A 16,004-nucleotide genomic window follows, 5' to 3' on the forward strand; every position below is an offset into this window, starting at 1 on the left:
CGAAGAGGTAAGATTGACTAAGAAAATTTAAACGAAACAATAAGTAGTAGAGTCAAGTACAAGTCGTAGAGTCAGAAAAAGCAAAATATTTTCACCTAATTTCAATTTACATTGTGAACACAGAAAAACAAGTGTAAAAAAAAGCCCATAAAATGGCTTGCTGAGCAGAGTTTTTCCTGTATTGATTTATTTTTCTAATTAGTGGCTTGCAAAGGGCTTACAAATGCCTTGTCTTTCATTTAAAAATAAAAATAGCCACTATGTTTTAGTCAGCACTACCATTCAAAAGTTTAGGTTTGGTAAGATTTTTTAACGTTTTTTAAAAAAGTCTCTTATGCTCATTAAAGCTGCATTTATTTTATTAAAAAAAAATAGTAATGATTTCAATTGGAAATAACTGTTTTCTATTTTAATATATTTTAAAATGAAATTTATTCCTGTGATGGCAGAGCTGAATTTTCAGCATCATTGCTTCAGTCTTCAGTGTCACATTATCCTTCAGACATCATTCTGATATGCCGATTTGCTGCTCAAGAAACATTTCTAATTAATATCAATTTAGAAAACAGTTGTTTTCAGGATTCTTTGATGTTGAAAGTTGAAAAGAACAGAATTGATCTGAAATATAAATCTTTTGTAACATAAAAATATAAATGTCTTTACTGTCACTTTCGATCAATTTAATGTGTCATTGCTGAATGAAATTATTAATTTCTTTCCAAAAAAAAACATCCTTACTGACCCCAAACTTTTGAACATTAGTGTAAAACCATAGCCACAAACCATGATTGGCTACTTTCCATCACAAAAGAGAGGACACATATTCGTTGAACGTAAGATGCATTTAGTACGTTTTCCAGCCTTGGAGCCGTAGTACCATCACATTATGTATGAATTGCAATTGAATGCTTCGGTTTGCATTTAAAGCCACACACTCAACATTCATCATTCACTTCCAAATGCGTCACTGCGTCTGCCACTACAGCCTCGTGCGTGACACACAGCCAGCATTAGAGATTGTGTATCGGCTCATGACTGACCTCATTCCACACCTGTCTTTAGGCTTAAAGTTGCTGTATATAAAAGACCCTCCACACAGTGACAGGACACACACACACTCACACAAATTAAAGTGAGAGGAGAGCTGTAATTGTTTTGAAGACACAAACAAGTCCATTAGTCACTGCACGCTCATTGTGTGGCATTTTCTTTCTCACACAATCTATCCGACTAGGCAACTACCCTTCGAACGACTTGTTTTGAACATGCACCTCATTTAACTATACTGAAATTAAGCTAATATGAGCAATTAGAAGTAGAAAAATGTGATGACCTACATTTATACTACAAAAACAATGCAGTGCTTGTGTATTAATTTCACAGTTCTCTCTCGAACACACGCACTTAGAGGATGTGGATGGCTGATTATTAACTTTAATAGTGTTTGTGTCGTGAGAGAGACAGAGTGACCGGTTTAACTGCTATCTTCCTGATTCCTGGAAAGCAAACACACCAACAGTTGACCACAACAATGCAATAAAGATGTCAACTGATGCCAGAGATCTAGTTTCAAAGCACAGCATTGATCACAATGCATTCACAGAGGCTCGACGTGCCCTGAATAGAGTGGTAGAGTGCAGGAATGACATCACTTTGTAGGCCAAAACATGGAAACGAGTTAGGATTTGAGCACTTCTGGTTCCATCGTCCCGAAGTCACAATGTTTTTTTGTTTTTTTTTAATGGGGTTTTGGTTAAATGGCTGAAATAAGGTCTGTGGTGAACACAAGCTCAAGACAGTTTCACGTTTTATTCTACATCAGTACTATTTTTGAAGCTGTTACATGTCTTGAAAAAGGCAGTGGCTAACAAGTGGCTAAATGAGACTACAGAGGCTGTCGAGGAGAGTAAACGTCATCACGCCGAAAAGGTAAACTCAGTTCGCTTTTACAGCCTTGTTATGCTTATAATTGTGCTCTTATAAACTATTCTAACTATTCCTCTTTTTTTAGATAACTGAAAGAGTTGTCGGAAGCTTAATGATGGTGATTGGTGACGTTGAAGTCGTTTATAACCTACCTTTAGCTTTTTACTTCTGCCAACTGCATTTAGGCTTCAAAATTCATAAAAGTTTGTGATAATTATCTTGATGGACAAAACGTGCAAGTATCATAAACTTTTGTTGATCACAGAGCTTGTTTGTTTGTAGCGATAATCCAAAAGCCTATGGGAAAATCCTATTGGGTTTTTGGAGAGGGAACCAGTGTGATGCTAACTGCCGATTGGCCTACAAAGTGTTGTCATACCTGCACCACTCTATTCACTCTTTGCCAGGAGTTTCATAACGCCGAATCCGCCATTGTGTCCGACAAACTAACCAGACAGACTGTCGTCGGTGGACTTAAACTTGAAAAATGGTGTGTATTGACGTATTTCCGCAGTTGAAACAACATACTTCCTTGATGTTTATTCATGTTTATTTCAAAGTTCTTTGCGAAGGGTCAATTAACCATGATGTTTATTATCAAATGTAAATTTTGCCTAAGACTGGAAAAAGAGGAGTATGTGTTATAGTGCTGCATGTTTACCAAAAGGCATAAATTACTGGCAAATATTAAGAGCCAATAGTTAACTAGAAGCCAAAAGGAAAACATAATTTAGCAGTGTTGGCCACATAAAGTGGACTTCCTGATTGGACATTGTTTTTCAAATGAGATCCAAATGGCAATGGCAATGCCCCATGCTCATTTAAATTAAAGACAAAAATGTAATTTAATTTAAGATAAAATTAAGATAATAGTTCATCCAAAAATGAAAATGCTGTCTTCATTTACAACACTGTTCGTAAGTTTAGGGTTAAAAAAAAATTATGCTGAAAATTCAGCTTTGCCATCACAGGAATAAATGAAGTAATGTACACATAATTCTCAATAAAGCTTAAGTGTCCCATTTTATCTGTATTCACCTTAACTGTAACTTTTCCTCAAGAGTTTTTAATGCAGCCCAGAACTATTCAACACACATTTGACCTAGATTTGCTCGATGAAATGTTTATCAGTGGATATCAGAGATGTGGACTTGAGACTCCTGACTTAAACTCAAGTCCTATTGCTTGACCTGGCAAACATTACAATCCTTAAAACTAACATTTGCCAGTTTGGACAATCACAAGAAGTTGTGACTGAATTTCACCCAAGTTTCTGTCAGTGTGATATATGTGTGCGGAAGAAAAATATCAGGTATGACCATTCAAAAAAATCATCATTAACTTCATCAGACATCCCAAAGAACAATCTCTGAACAAATTTGGTTGTATCAACAAGAAAATATGTGTCATAATGCTGGAATGTACATCATCGAGCCCGCTGGATGTTTAACAAGTAATGCTGAACTAAGTTTTAGGTTTTTAGTCCAATTTAATCTGACATGTGTTGCTTTACTGATATGTTTTACTTGCCTTACTTATGTGCATATTTATATTTTAGCATATTTAAAACTTAAACCTGACATAAACTATAACATGAGATGTGACATGAACGGCTTGAGAATTAATGACAGATAAAAACCAGAGAACCTTGACTAACAAACTGTGACGTGTCCCAAAGTCATAGAGGGTAAAATGTGTAGACATTAACAAATGCAATCATGATGGATGTCACTGCGTGGTGAAGTCTAAATGTATCCGTTTGCACTTTTTCACTTTGGCTTAACTGTACAGCAGGACCAGTCCCATCACTTCAGGATGAGCGAATATGTGTGCATAACAGCTCACCACATTAAAAAAGTTAAGGTAACACTTTAGGTTTCATTAGTTAATATTAGTTAACATGAACTAATAATGAACTGCACTTCTACAGCATTTATTAATCTTAGTTTATGTAAATTTCAACATTTACTAATACATTATAAAAATCAGAAGTTGTATTTGTCAACATTAGTTAATGCACTGTGAACTAACATGAACAAACAATGAACAGTTGTATTTTTATAACATTAACAAAGATTAATATACAGTAACAAATGTATTGCCCATTATTAATTCTAATGTTAACAAATGAAACCTTATTGTAATGTGTTACCAAAGTTAATCACAAACTCAGACTGAATTTTAACAAAAAGCGCTATCATGAAAATGAAAGATTTACCATAACTAAAAAAAGAATTAAGAGTTCCAGTGGGGTATGTTTTTTTTATATTATATTAAGAATAATGTTAACTGCTGCATATTAAATATCAAAATGCAATAACTTCTTTCGATGGTGCGGAATCATTTAATATTTATTATCCAGTACCAGGATATTGGACATCTGGATTTGAAAACACATGAAATCTGATAAATAAAAATAAATAGCAAAGAGCACATTTATTGTGTTCTTTATCTGGCATCAGATACAATATTAGCTAAATAATAATTAATAATATGTGTATATTCATTTGTAATTTCTACATTATGATAAACTAAATAAACTACTAAAATAAATATTGAATATGTATTTATTAGCAGCTTATACATTGCTATTAGTTCTATCGTAATTATATTAACATGCAATGCATGTAATAAAGATGCAACTCAGTATGCTGAACATCAAATATTCAAAATTGTTAATAACAAATAAACAAAAATATGTATAGAGTAAAAAAATTGGAAAATAAAAACAAGTACTTCTCATCCCATGTCAGAGGTGTGGAGCTTCATTCTCACATGCTACCTTTTTTTCTCTCACTCAAATCAATCAACACAAACCAAGAGCAAAATACGTACAAGTTAAAACGACTGTGTAAAATGCATATGAAATCCCCCAGTGTTCTGCCTAGAACGTGTCCTGTGTGAAGGGCCACTTAGAGCTCACGAGGGTCTGAGAGACGAGAGGATTTCACTGAATAAGGTAAGAAAATACAGATTGTTCAAGCGCCATATGGTGATGGTTTTAAGTCTCTGTTTTCGACCGTAGGTGCCATCTCCAGTTACTTCACCAGGAAACCTTTGAGAGAGGAAAATGGAGCTGCTGCTCTATTCAGCGTGGCGGTAATCCAGAGATTAGCCTGAAAAATTCCACACCGCTGCCACACAACGGCCCATCTCACTGTCACTCAACAGGCTCGACCAGTTAGAAAAAAGCCGGGTGCATCGAGGCTGGCCAGAGTGGGCATGTTTAATGTCATTCCATTCACTGCTGTCTCTATAGCAACCGGCCATGGGTGTGTTACATTTGCATTTTAGAGGGAAGGAAAGCTGTTTACGAACATGGATATTAAGATTGTTTAATAGGAGCGCTTCATCTCTGCTGCACCGTAACTGTAACCATGGTTACGGTGTCAGGCAAAAGATGCTGTTATGCGGTGCAGGGCAGGAACTGTCTTGGTTTGAATGAAAATAATAATGGAGATGTTTATTAGCCATTTTATAGATGTTCTGTGTTTTTCTGATACATGTTTTTTGTAGATTTTGGCTATTGTTAAAGGGATAGTTCACCCAAAAATACAAATTATTTCATCATTTACCCTTAAATTGATTAATTTATTCTTCTGTTGAACACAAAAGAAGATATTTTGAAGAATATGGGTAACCAAACAGTTTATGGGCCTATGGAAGTCAATGGGGAGCATCAACTGTTTGGTTACCCATATTCTTCTAAATAACTTCTTCTGTGTTCAGCAGAAGAAAGAAACTCATACAGGTTTGGAACAACTTGAGGGTGAGTACATGATGACAGAAGTTTCATTTTTGGGTGAACTATCCCTTTAATCGATTCTTTAAAGGATGGTTTGGGGTCGACCAAGGACTTACCGGTCTATGCTGGAGGTCATTTTTGTAGTGTGTTCAGGGTCGCAGTTGTAGAGAGAGGATCTTTAAGCGTGAGGTAGACATTTGTACATTAACCTGGGTAACAAAATGACAACAACACATTTTTTTTTTAATTTAATGCAATTTAAATGTGTTTATTTAAAAGGCACTCCTTAAAATACATTTAAAAAATCTTCTCTACTTCTACTGTTTTATTAGGGCTGTCATGATACCAAACATTCAGCAGTCAATACAAAAAAAAATAATTAAATGTAGTAGTAAGTGCTTCCAGTTTTTCAAGAAACAAAATTGAATAAAGACATAAATAAAGTAGATAATGCTTGACATTTTTCAGGTATCTAACAGCATAAAAGTCTCAGAATTAATTAGAAAACAATCATAATAATAAAAAAAAAGATCTATTAAGTTGCATTTAGACTGTAAGGTGTAAATGTAAAGATCTCATACTTTGACACACATCTGTTTTTTTTTGTTTTTTTTTTGTTTTTTTACATCTGTTTACATTAAAGTCACCATAAAATCAAAATGGACAATTCTTATTATTTTTTTATGAAATATTGCAGTATTTATTATAAATAATTTATCAGTGCACGTCATTTTTTTTTTTTAAATCCCCTTGTAATCTTTAATCAAAATAACTTCTCCCTCTTGCAGCAACATGATCTCTTCTCTTCTCTGATGACATGTTTTCTGGCGTGAGGGCGGGACAACCTGTCACTCAAAATCAAGTCCCGACCAAAATTCTTTCTCGAGAACACGAAGCTGTTTCACTCGAATATATACGTCACAATAGGGAAGAAAAGATGAAACTTCCTTTCTATGCCGACTGTTTATACAGCAGAAAGAATGGCATAGTATTTTGTTTTACTATGCCAATCTTTTTTTTTTTTTTTCACTTATACTTTTTTTATTTTACTAATACACTACCTTGTAGTGAAGTTCTGGTACTTTTGACGTCCTTATTTTTCACTAATGAGGTTACGATATTGCTACAATATTACTGCTCCTGATATAGTCGTCTCTTATAAGATGAATTGCTTGTGTTTTTCCTCATTTGTAATTTATTTTATATAAAAGCGTCCACGAAGTTATTAAATTAAAATGCAACAATGACCCATGTGGAATAAACAACAACTAAATACGGTAATTCATTCAAAAGCAAACTAACCTTCAGGCGTGCTTGCTCTAAGGAAGGAAGAGAGAAGCTTGCCACAGGATGTAGGATGAGGACAATCGGTGGGCAAGACAGAAGGTGCGTGTGAATATGAATGTTTTCGTGTGCAGGGTCAATCAGAGGATTCTGAGGTCAAGGTAGAAAGGCCTGCTGTGGGTCCCTGTGGGGTGTATGTGCTTTCAGTCGGGTGTGAGACTGGAAGCACCACATGTTAGCTCTACCTAAGAAAAAACAGAAACAATCTGCATTATGATTACACATTTTATACTGTATGTAATGAAGGTAGCATGTTAAATATATATTCCTTAAATCATTTTAGATTTAGAAGAGATGATGCTTAATTTAAGAAAATATATGTCACATGAAATAACTGTCCAGACATGAAATAAAAAAGCCTAAATTAAATTGTAAATCGTTCCATTGTGAATCAATATGCAAGCATAGCTGGCAAGAAATAAATTATGTTGTGATTTTAAAGACAAATGAATTGTAATTTATGAAATAATTTGGAAAGAAATACACTCACTCATGTCATTATTTCTGTAATAGCAGCAACGCTCCTGAACCACGGTAAATCTGCTCTTAAATCTGAAACAGAAACAGAAATTAGTCATATAAACATCAGGCTCCTGATTCAATTACATTAGAGGAACTAATAATACATTAGCATAACTGGTGCTAAGGAGTTTATAACCAAAATAAAATGAAATAAAAACATCTGAATTCATAAAACTAGGCATTCAGGTTTCAAGATAAAAACATCCCTTTGACTCAGTAAGCCTAGGAAGAGTCATGACCTTGAAAGTTAAACTGGTAAACATTCTGCAACGCAGAGGAGAAAAGCATAATTACCGCTATACCCTAAATGATGAACTGACATTTAACATTTCACCCTGGACTAACAGTTCTGTCCATCCCAAAATAAACTATTCAGCCTAACCCTGCAGGATATTTTACAAGGCCACAGATGTTGTGATGTACTGCCAAGCTTGATAGATGACTTGGCAAGACTTTCTCCACCAAAGATAAACACTTAATACAGTAAAAGCAGAGCCGAAGTTCAAGCGTTCATAAGAACATACAGAATTCACTGTCATCACCAGTTGACTGCAGTCTGATGTGCGCTGTGCTAATCACAGTAGTCATTCACATTCACTTGCCGGGAAAAGAAAAAAAAAATAGATAGTTCACCTAGAAATAATTTACTTAATTTGCTTTACATTTACTTTCATTGTACGAAAATTAAAAAATCTTTGTTTGTGTTCCACAGAAGAAAGAAATAGGTTTGTACTGTTGTTTTCTTTTATATGTGTCCTTTTGTTGTTTGCATGAAAAAAATAAAAAATTAAAAGGATAAAATAAAATAGAAATAACAATTAAAAATTCAAATTCTAATTAAAAAGATAAAATAGAAAAAAAATTGTATACATAGTATATATATATATATATATATATAAAATATATATATATATATATTATATATATATATATATAAAATATATATATATATATATTATATATATATATATATATATATATATATATATATATATATATATATATATATATATATATTATATATATATATATATATATATATATATATATATATATATATATATATATATATATATATATATATATATATATATATATATATATATATACACTGTATATATATATATATATATCAAAATAATAATAATAAAAATTATAAGTGCCTCCCTTCATGTGGGAGTGCATAACTCTTTGTACTCCTGTATACAACTCTGGTAAAATGAGAACAGGCATTCGTTCTCTATGGAAATCACCCATGAAAGAAGCCGTGAGAGTGAGCTGGGTGAGACGAGAAGAAGCTGTAGTACGCTGACAAGCTGAAAGACGTGTCCAGGGAAGTGCATGTGTCAAAGGCACACACCCCTGAGGGCAGTCTATATATAGCAGTGGTGGTGCGGTATTGCCTTCACATCACTCATATTAGGTTTCCATGTCTTGAACAGGCAGACTGCAGTAATAAATGAGCATCTTCTGAATAGAGACGACAGCACCCTGTTCTCTTTATTATAAACTTCATTATCCCAAAAAAAAAACAAAAAAAAAAATGCATGTGACGTTCAAGTACAAATTTACACAACTTCACAAACAAGAGTAGCCGCTTTGACCCAGTTCAGTTCTTTAATAAGCATTAGGTTTGTGATAAAAGTTGGGTCAAAGTGCATGTGCTTTTCAAGATTACTACTATCAGAATACAGGTTACAGACTGTATTTTGGCTAATTCTCTCAAATACTTAACATTTAGGCTATTTTCATGCATGGTTTGATTGTCTAGTCTGAACCAGAGTTTGATTCGATCCTATTTCCACCGCAAGTCTCTTTTTACATTGAATTCTTTGGGTCCAAATTATTTGGGTGATACGTACCATCACTAAGAAAAACTGCAGCAGCTGTTAAACACTGTAACTAGCTAACAACTCTGCATATTATTATTATTAAGAATCTTTTAAAATATGTTTTTACAAGAATGTCCTGGCCAAGATGGTTACTGTAAAGAAACAAAAATAGTCGAGATCAAACATTAAAAAGGCAACAGAAAAATACAAATAATTAGAAACTACAAATAAAATGCAATATGAAAAGCACAGTGAAAATGAAATAATAAAAAATAAAAAAAAAAAAAAAATAAAAAATCATAAAATAAAAATAAATGTAAAAAAATTCAGTGTAAAAAAAAATATTATCTGGGATTGCTTCCCATAAACCTCAGACCACCTTTCCAAGCCTTTGCACCTTTATGAATCGCTAGTGCTCACCCAACTTCAGAAAACCACTTTCACACCAACCAAATGAAACGAGCTCTGACGTCAAACAGACGCAGAGTCCTCTCTAGTGTGAAAGCACCCCTAAAGCTCAAAAGACACTCTTAAAACTCCCATAAAGATATTTCTTTTTTGCATACTGCAGAGAAAAGCCTTCTGTCAGTCAGTCACACAACACAGCATAATGCTAGAACCCATTACTGTATTTGTCCCCCTGCCAGAAACAGTCAGTTGTTCTTGTTTACAAGCTTGTACTTTATGGGCATTTCAATGGTCTATAAAAAGGATAACAGCAAAGAGTATGGCGTAATGCTAGACGTTAGCGTGACTTATCAGCTACCACACAGATTGAGCAACAGTTCTGGAGTGGCGTCAGTTAATTTTCATATGACATTCACACGCAGAACGGACACGCATACCTAAACACACCCACAGATTCTTATGAGCTCAAAGAAGAAGAAGAAAAAAAAGCACATGTAACTGGGTCATTCTTCAATTGGAGTGATGAGAGACAAGATTTGAAAAACAAAATGATTGTCATTTTTTATAATAAAATGTATGGCTATGTTTAAATTGCACAATTGCACATTGATTTATAATTTTAGTCAAATACGTGTGCACCACCCAGGTAACATCACAGACTCTAAAACATGAAACTGTCTGGAATTTTGCAACATTTAGGCCTATGAAAATTAATTAGAAAGAATGATATATGTATATATATATATATATATATTAGGGCTGTCAAAAGATTAATCGCAATTAATCGCATCCAAAATAAAGTTTGTGTTTACATAATATATGTGTGTGTACTGTGTATAATTATTTTGTATATATAAATGCACACACATGCATGTATATATTTAAGAACTATTTGCATACATATACTGTATATATATTTATATAGTTTATATTATATATACATATAATTTTTTTTATATATAAATAAAACACTTTTCTTAAATATATACATGCATGTGTGTGTATTTATATATACAAATTTAATTATACACAGTACACACACATATATTATTAAAAACAAACTTTATTTTGGATGCGATTAATCGCGATTAATCTTTTGACAGCCCTAATATATATATATATATATATATATATATATATATATATATTTTTTTTTTTTTTTTTACAATTTCATTAAATTGTACATGGTAAACAAAATCTATATTCACAATATAACCACTTTATTTGTGTATTGCAATTAAATCCCAGGATAACTCTTTGATGTATACTGGGAACAGGCAGATTTTATTACACGTGAAATCTCTCCAACTTAATTAAATATTTAAAAACAAAAATTCAACTTTTAAGAGTTCGCAAATTGTTTTAACCCTAGATCATACCAATATGCAAACTCTTTATGATTTATTGCCATTTAAAGGTAGAGGGACACCACTTGCCACCTCAAACGAAGAATGACCCAACTGCCTATTAAATCCGGCTTCCAAAAGAAATATTGTACAACAAATGTCAAACAAATTTACACCAGAAATGTGAATAAAGATATCTAGATATAAATGTACTAATTGCATTTGAATGTTTTGTATACAAGTCTCATCGAATTCTATAAAGCTGGGTTAACAACAAAGAAACCTCTGGGAAGGAAGTTTATTTAGTTGATTGGTTGAGTTTAATTAGCTGCTAACATAGCCACATTCCTTTAGGTGAAATGCACAGATGCAGTGGAGACACACTAACTCACGATGATCGCTATAATGCACTATGGTCCATGGTCCTCGGAGGTGTTTGACAAGTGTGCTACTGATAACACTGGTAATAATTGGAAATGTCACTTTCAAGGTCTCAGTTTTACTATGAGTGTCACATGCAGGTCTGGAGCTCCGGTCACGGCACGCTGCACACCAGCTATGTCCCCCTACCGATCACTACATGTGACTACTGACCCAGATAACACACAAAAACAAAATAAAGAACGGCATACCGACTCAGATCACACCCAATTTAGCCACTCCTGCAACATTTAGAAAAAGAAAGAGAAAGCCAACACAAACAACCGCAAACAAGAAACATAACAAGACACAAACTAATAGAATACTAAATTACAGTGTGTAAATGAAGAAAAACAATTAAATTAAAGCACAAAAAAGTATTGGAATTTCTAATAGAATATGGAATTATGGTACGAAATTTTTTAACAAATGAATACTTTTGTGCATCAAGGATCCTGAAGAAAAGTAACATGATTTCCCCAACAATATTAAGCAACACAACTGTTTTCAACATTGATAATAATAAGAAATGTTTCTTGAGCAGCAAATCTGCATATTAGAATGATTTCTGAAGGATCATGTGACACTGAAGACTGGAGTAATGATGCTGTAAATTCAGCTTTGCCCTCACAAGGGGGAAAAAAACCTTATTAAAATAGAAAACAGCTGTTTTAAACTGTAATGATTTTACTGTATTTTTGATCAAATATGCAGCCTTGGTGAACATATTTTGTAAGTTGGTGTATAGGATTCCAAACATATTTTGTAAGTTGTTGTATAGGATTCCAAACATATTTTGTAAGTTGGTGTTGGTGTAGATCTTTCCAGCACATATTCTCAGTAGGACTATTATGAAACCAATAGCATAAAATATCCCTGTAGAACATCAAAAGGGATTTAAAATAAATCCGTCATAATTTTAAAACACCCACAGCTCCTCTTGAGATTTCCTTTAACCTTCCAAAGCGAAACAATATTCCAATACAATGAACATGGAGTTCTAAGAAAGACTACATATACAAAATACAACAGGATTCTAAGAATTAAAAATAAATGAACACAAACCCCAGGTTAAAATTTTGGACAAAAACAAAATGGGAATTTTCTAACAGGGAATTTCCTACAACATAAAAATCACATTTTCTAGAACACAAATTTACGACTATTATGAGCAGCAAAATAATAAAATATCCTTGTAGAATATCAAAAGGAATATAAATATAACTGTCCACATAGAGGACTAAAAAAAAAAAAATAACAAAAAAATAAAAAAAAAATTCCTATGGGAATTTCAGTTCATCCAGGAGGATCATTTTGGATTCCATTAGGATCATTTAGGATCGGTTCCAGGAATGCTCAAAATTGAATTCAGGATTGTTTGACAAGGCACACAAAAACTCCTGACAGTTTTCATTGAAATCTTTTTGATGTTTGTGGGCTGTGAAATGAAGATATCTGGCATTTAGATGCTTTCCAGATATGAGTCACAATAACTTAAAATGATGAGTTGAATTCCAACATGAAAACAATTGCTAAACTACAGGGGAAATAAGGAAGAGGAATCCTCCGACTCTGTGCCACAGATATTTCCTTAACACATAAAACATGTCATTTGCACATACAAAAATAGATATCCAAAGGATTTCTTAGAATGGGGGAGAACACAGAAAGGGAGAGGGACAGGGAGTATTCTGGGAAAAACAAGAGAAGGGCACATGTGGAGAGGCGATGAAGAACTGGAAAAAGAAGTATGGATAGAGTCAAATATTTTCTGTTCACCTAAATATGGAGTGAATTTCGCAAGAAAAAGCAAGGCATGTAAAGCCATGAAAGAGGGCACGAGAGAAAAAGGGATAAGAAGGCATGCAAGAAGAAAAAAATGAGGGGGAAGGCTTGTGAAAAAAAAACCCATCATGGTGAAAAAGGATAAAACAAGACATAAGAGCGAAAGAGCAAAAGAAATAGGAAGTAAGGCAGTCCCCAGCATTTCTTGCAGAGCGGTTGTGGCGTTAACAGTAGGCTGAGCAATGGTTTTGTAACTGTGATGTCAGTAGATGCTTCACTGACCTGCTGACCTAGTGACCTACTTTTGCTTCGCTCGCTCACTGTTCCTCTCTTCTACTGCGACTTAAGCACAGCTCAACAGGCAGCTGCAGCCAATCATGCGGCAGGCTGAGTCACCACACACTCACCACCAGCAAATCAGGAAATCAGGAGTAGCTCACCACTGACAAACAGCAGCCAATCATATGCTGAGGTAGAAATAAAAGGAGTTTCCAGCCAATCAAACGCAGAGTCTACAAACTCTCGGCTAACCAAAAGCAAGCAGAATAAAAAGCGAACAAGAAAGGAAGAAATAGCAGAAGGAAACAGGCTAACAAAACCTTTTACCTATTCGACCAAAGTCAGTCAAACCAGATCTGCCTAAAGCACTAGGTTAAAGCCAGATAACAAGCACGACAAACAAACAAATTCTTCCTCCGCTCTCTCACTCAAACAAATGAGGTCTCTTTTATATCACACACACACACCCACAACTACCCTTAGGTGCTCTGTACGCTATAAACCGCCCTATTTCTTGAATATTTTCACACAATAGTGCATTATCTTGAATTACCGTTTTAAAACAGTCACAGATGGACGATATATATTTCAACTGTGTAATTGCATGTAAGGATTCCACTGCGCCGTTATTTGCTTTTATTTTAACTCTTAAAGGAGAACTCCGGTCAATTTTAACATTGAGCTCATTTTTTTGTACATTTGGAGTGCTGTCAATACAGAGAACAACGACAAAAATCGGTGTTGCCTACACTGTGTTATCCTCTTTTTTAAAATGTGCACCCTGTTGACTTCAATGGGGCAAGTTTTAAACCTGCTTTTAGCCTCTTAACATCCTTGATGTGTCATTACAAGTGCACAGCCAATGTGAGTGATTCCTTCGGAGTGAACACGGTGAATCTGACTGCAGTAGATGTGAAAGATATGAATAAAAATGATGTTTATTCAGCCAGCGCACATACCTGTATTTACATCCTGTTTTCGGTCGAAGTCCATAGTAATCGATTGTCGAGTTCACGTCGATTTTTGTCGTTGTTCTCTGTATTGACAGCACTCCAAATGTACAAAAAAATGTAAAGGGACAGTTCACTCAAAAAAATTAATTCTGTCATTATTTACTCATCCTCGTGTTTTTTCTTATGTAAAACATAAAGGAGATATTTATGTCCAAGCTGCTCTCTGTGGTCAGCATTCATTTTCATTATATGATCATAATTTATTTGTATGGGAAAAAACGTACTGTACCTATTTTGATATACATCACTGTATATATACACATATACAGTGATGTATATCGTGCGGAAATCTATGACACATGCATTTTGATTCTTTATATGCAAGTAATGATGTCAAATGATTTGTCTGCATTATTTAGCCATTATTTTATTTCTTTGTAAGGCAACAGATTTTTTCTTTTCTTTTTTTTTTTGACCATAGGAGTGTAAAATTAATTTAAAAATGTACACTGGTTCAAACTAGGCTGTATATGTCTGATTTATGTTGAAGTGCGTAAGACCTGGCTTTTAGTGGCCTTTGTTTTTGTAATCAGGCTATCAAAATTTATACCAAAGTTTGGATTTAAATTTAGAGTTAGAGTTATCGGCCAATCTATAGGTTATCGCTTTCAAATATAAAGATTATCGGTTATCAGTATCAGTAAACATTTTCATATCGGTGCATCCCTAAATTTAATCATTTATCTCTATTCATCTCTATTCATATTTTGAATTAGTTCTTATTTTTATATTTTCCATTTTCATTTGATTTGATTTTAATATTGTTATGTGCTTTTGACATTTTTATTAGCTTTTGCATTTTGAAAATATTTCTAAATTGTTTTGTTTTATTTCAGTTTTATGTCAAGTTGACGAGGGAACATTAATTCATTTATAATTTTCATTAATTTCATTAATATCTATCTATCTATCTATCTATCTATCTATCTATCTATCTATCTATCTATCTATCTATCTATCTATCTATCTATCTATCTATCTATCTATCTATCTATCTATCTATTCAGTTTTACTTGCAATAAAAAAATGTTTCTTATAGTTTTAGTTTTAGTTTAGTTTAGGCATATTCCTGCAGCTCAACAGAGCATGGCGCAAGCAATGTAAAGCTCATGGATTCAATTTCTAGGAAATTCATGAACTGATAAAATGTATTCTTGAATGCAATGCAAGTCTCTGGATAAAAGCATCTATCCAAATGCACAAAAATGTAAATGAAATTGTTACGCGTAATGACGTATTTCGGTGTGTATCGTCAGATAGCTAAAACTTCTTTCGTGTTTCACACAAGACATTTTTGGTTAAATGATTAGTCAAATTAAATTCAAATCTAAGTTTTTCTTTAAACTCTCTGAAAAAATGTCTAATTTCAACACAAACGTAATCA

At 33.5% G+C, this 16,004-nt stretch overlaps 1 protein-coding gene across 3 annotated transcripts in view; it reads right to left on the reverse strand.

Annotated features, from left to right (window-relative positions):
- The window catches only part of clocka (clock circadian regulator a), a 63,835-nt gene that overhangs the window by 24,164 nt on the left and 23,667 nt on the right, over positions 1–16,004 (reverse strand). For all 3 annotated transcript variants that reach the window (XM_079888322.1, XM_079888321.1, XM_079888320.1), the window contains exons 3-5: positions 7,506–7,567; positions 6,974–7,200; positions 5,788–5,880 (exon numbers count right to left, since the gene is read on the reverse strand). In XM_079888322.1, the coding sequence (XP_079744448.1) occupies positions 5,788–5,807 (20 nt within the window). In that variant the 5' untranslated portion in view covers positions 5,808–5,880; positions 6,974–7,200; positions 7,506–7,567. The remainder of the gene's footprint in view (positions 1–5,787; positions 5,881–6,973; positions 7,201–7,505; positions 7,568–16,004) is intronic.

The sequence above is a fragment of the Squalius cephalus genome (assembly GCF_949319135.1).
Source record: "Squalius cephalus genome assembly, chromosome: 12".
Lineage (NCBI taxonomy): Eukaryota > Metazoa > Chordata > Actinopteri > Cypriniformes > Leuciscidae > Squalius > Squalius cephalus.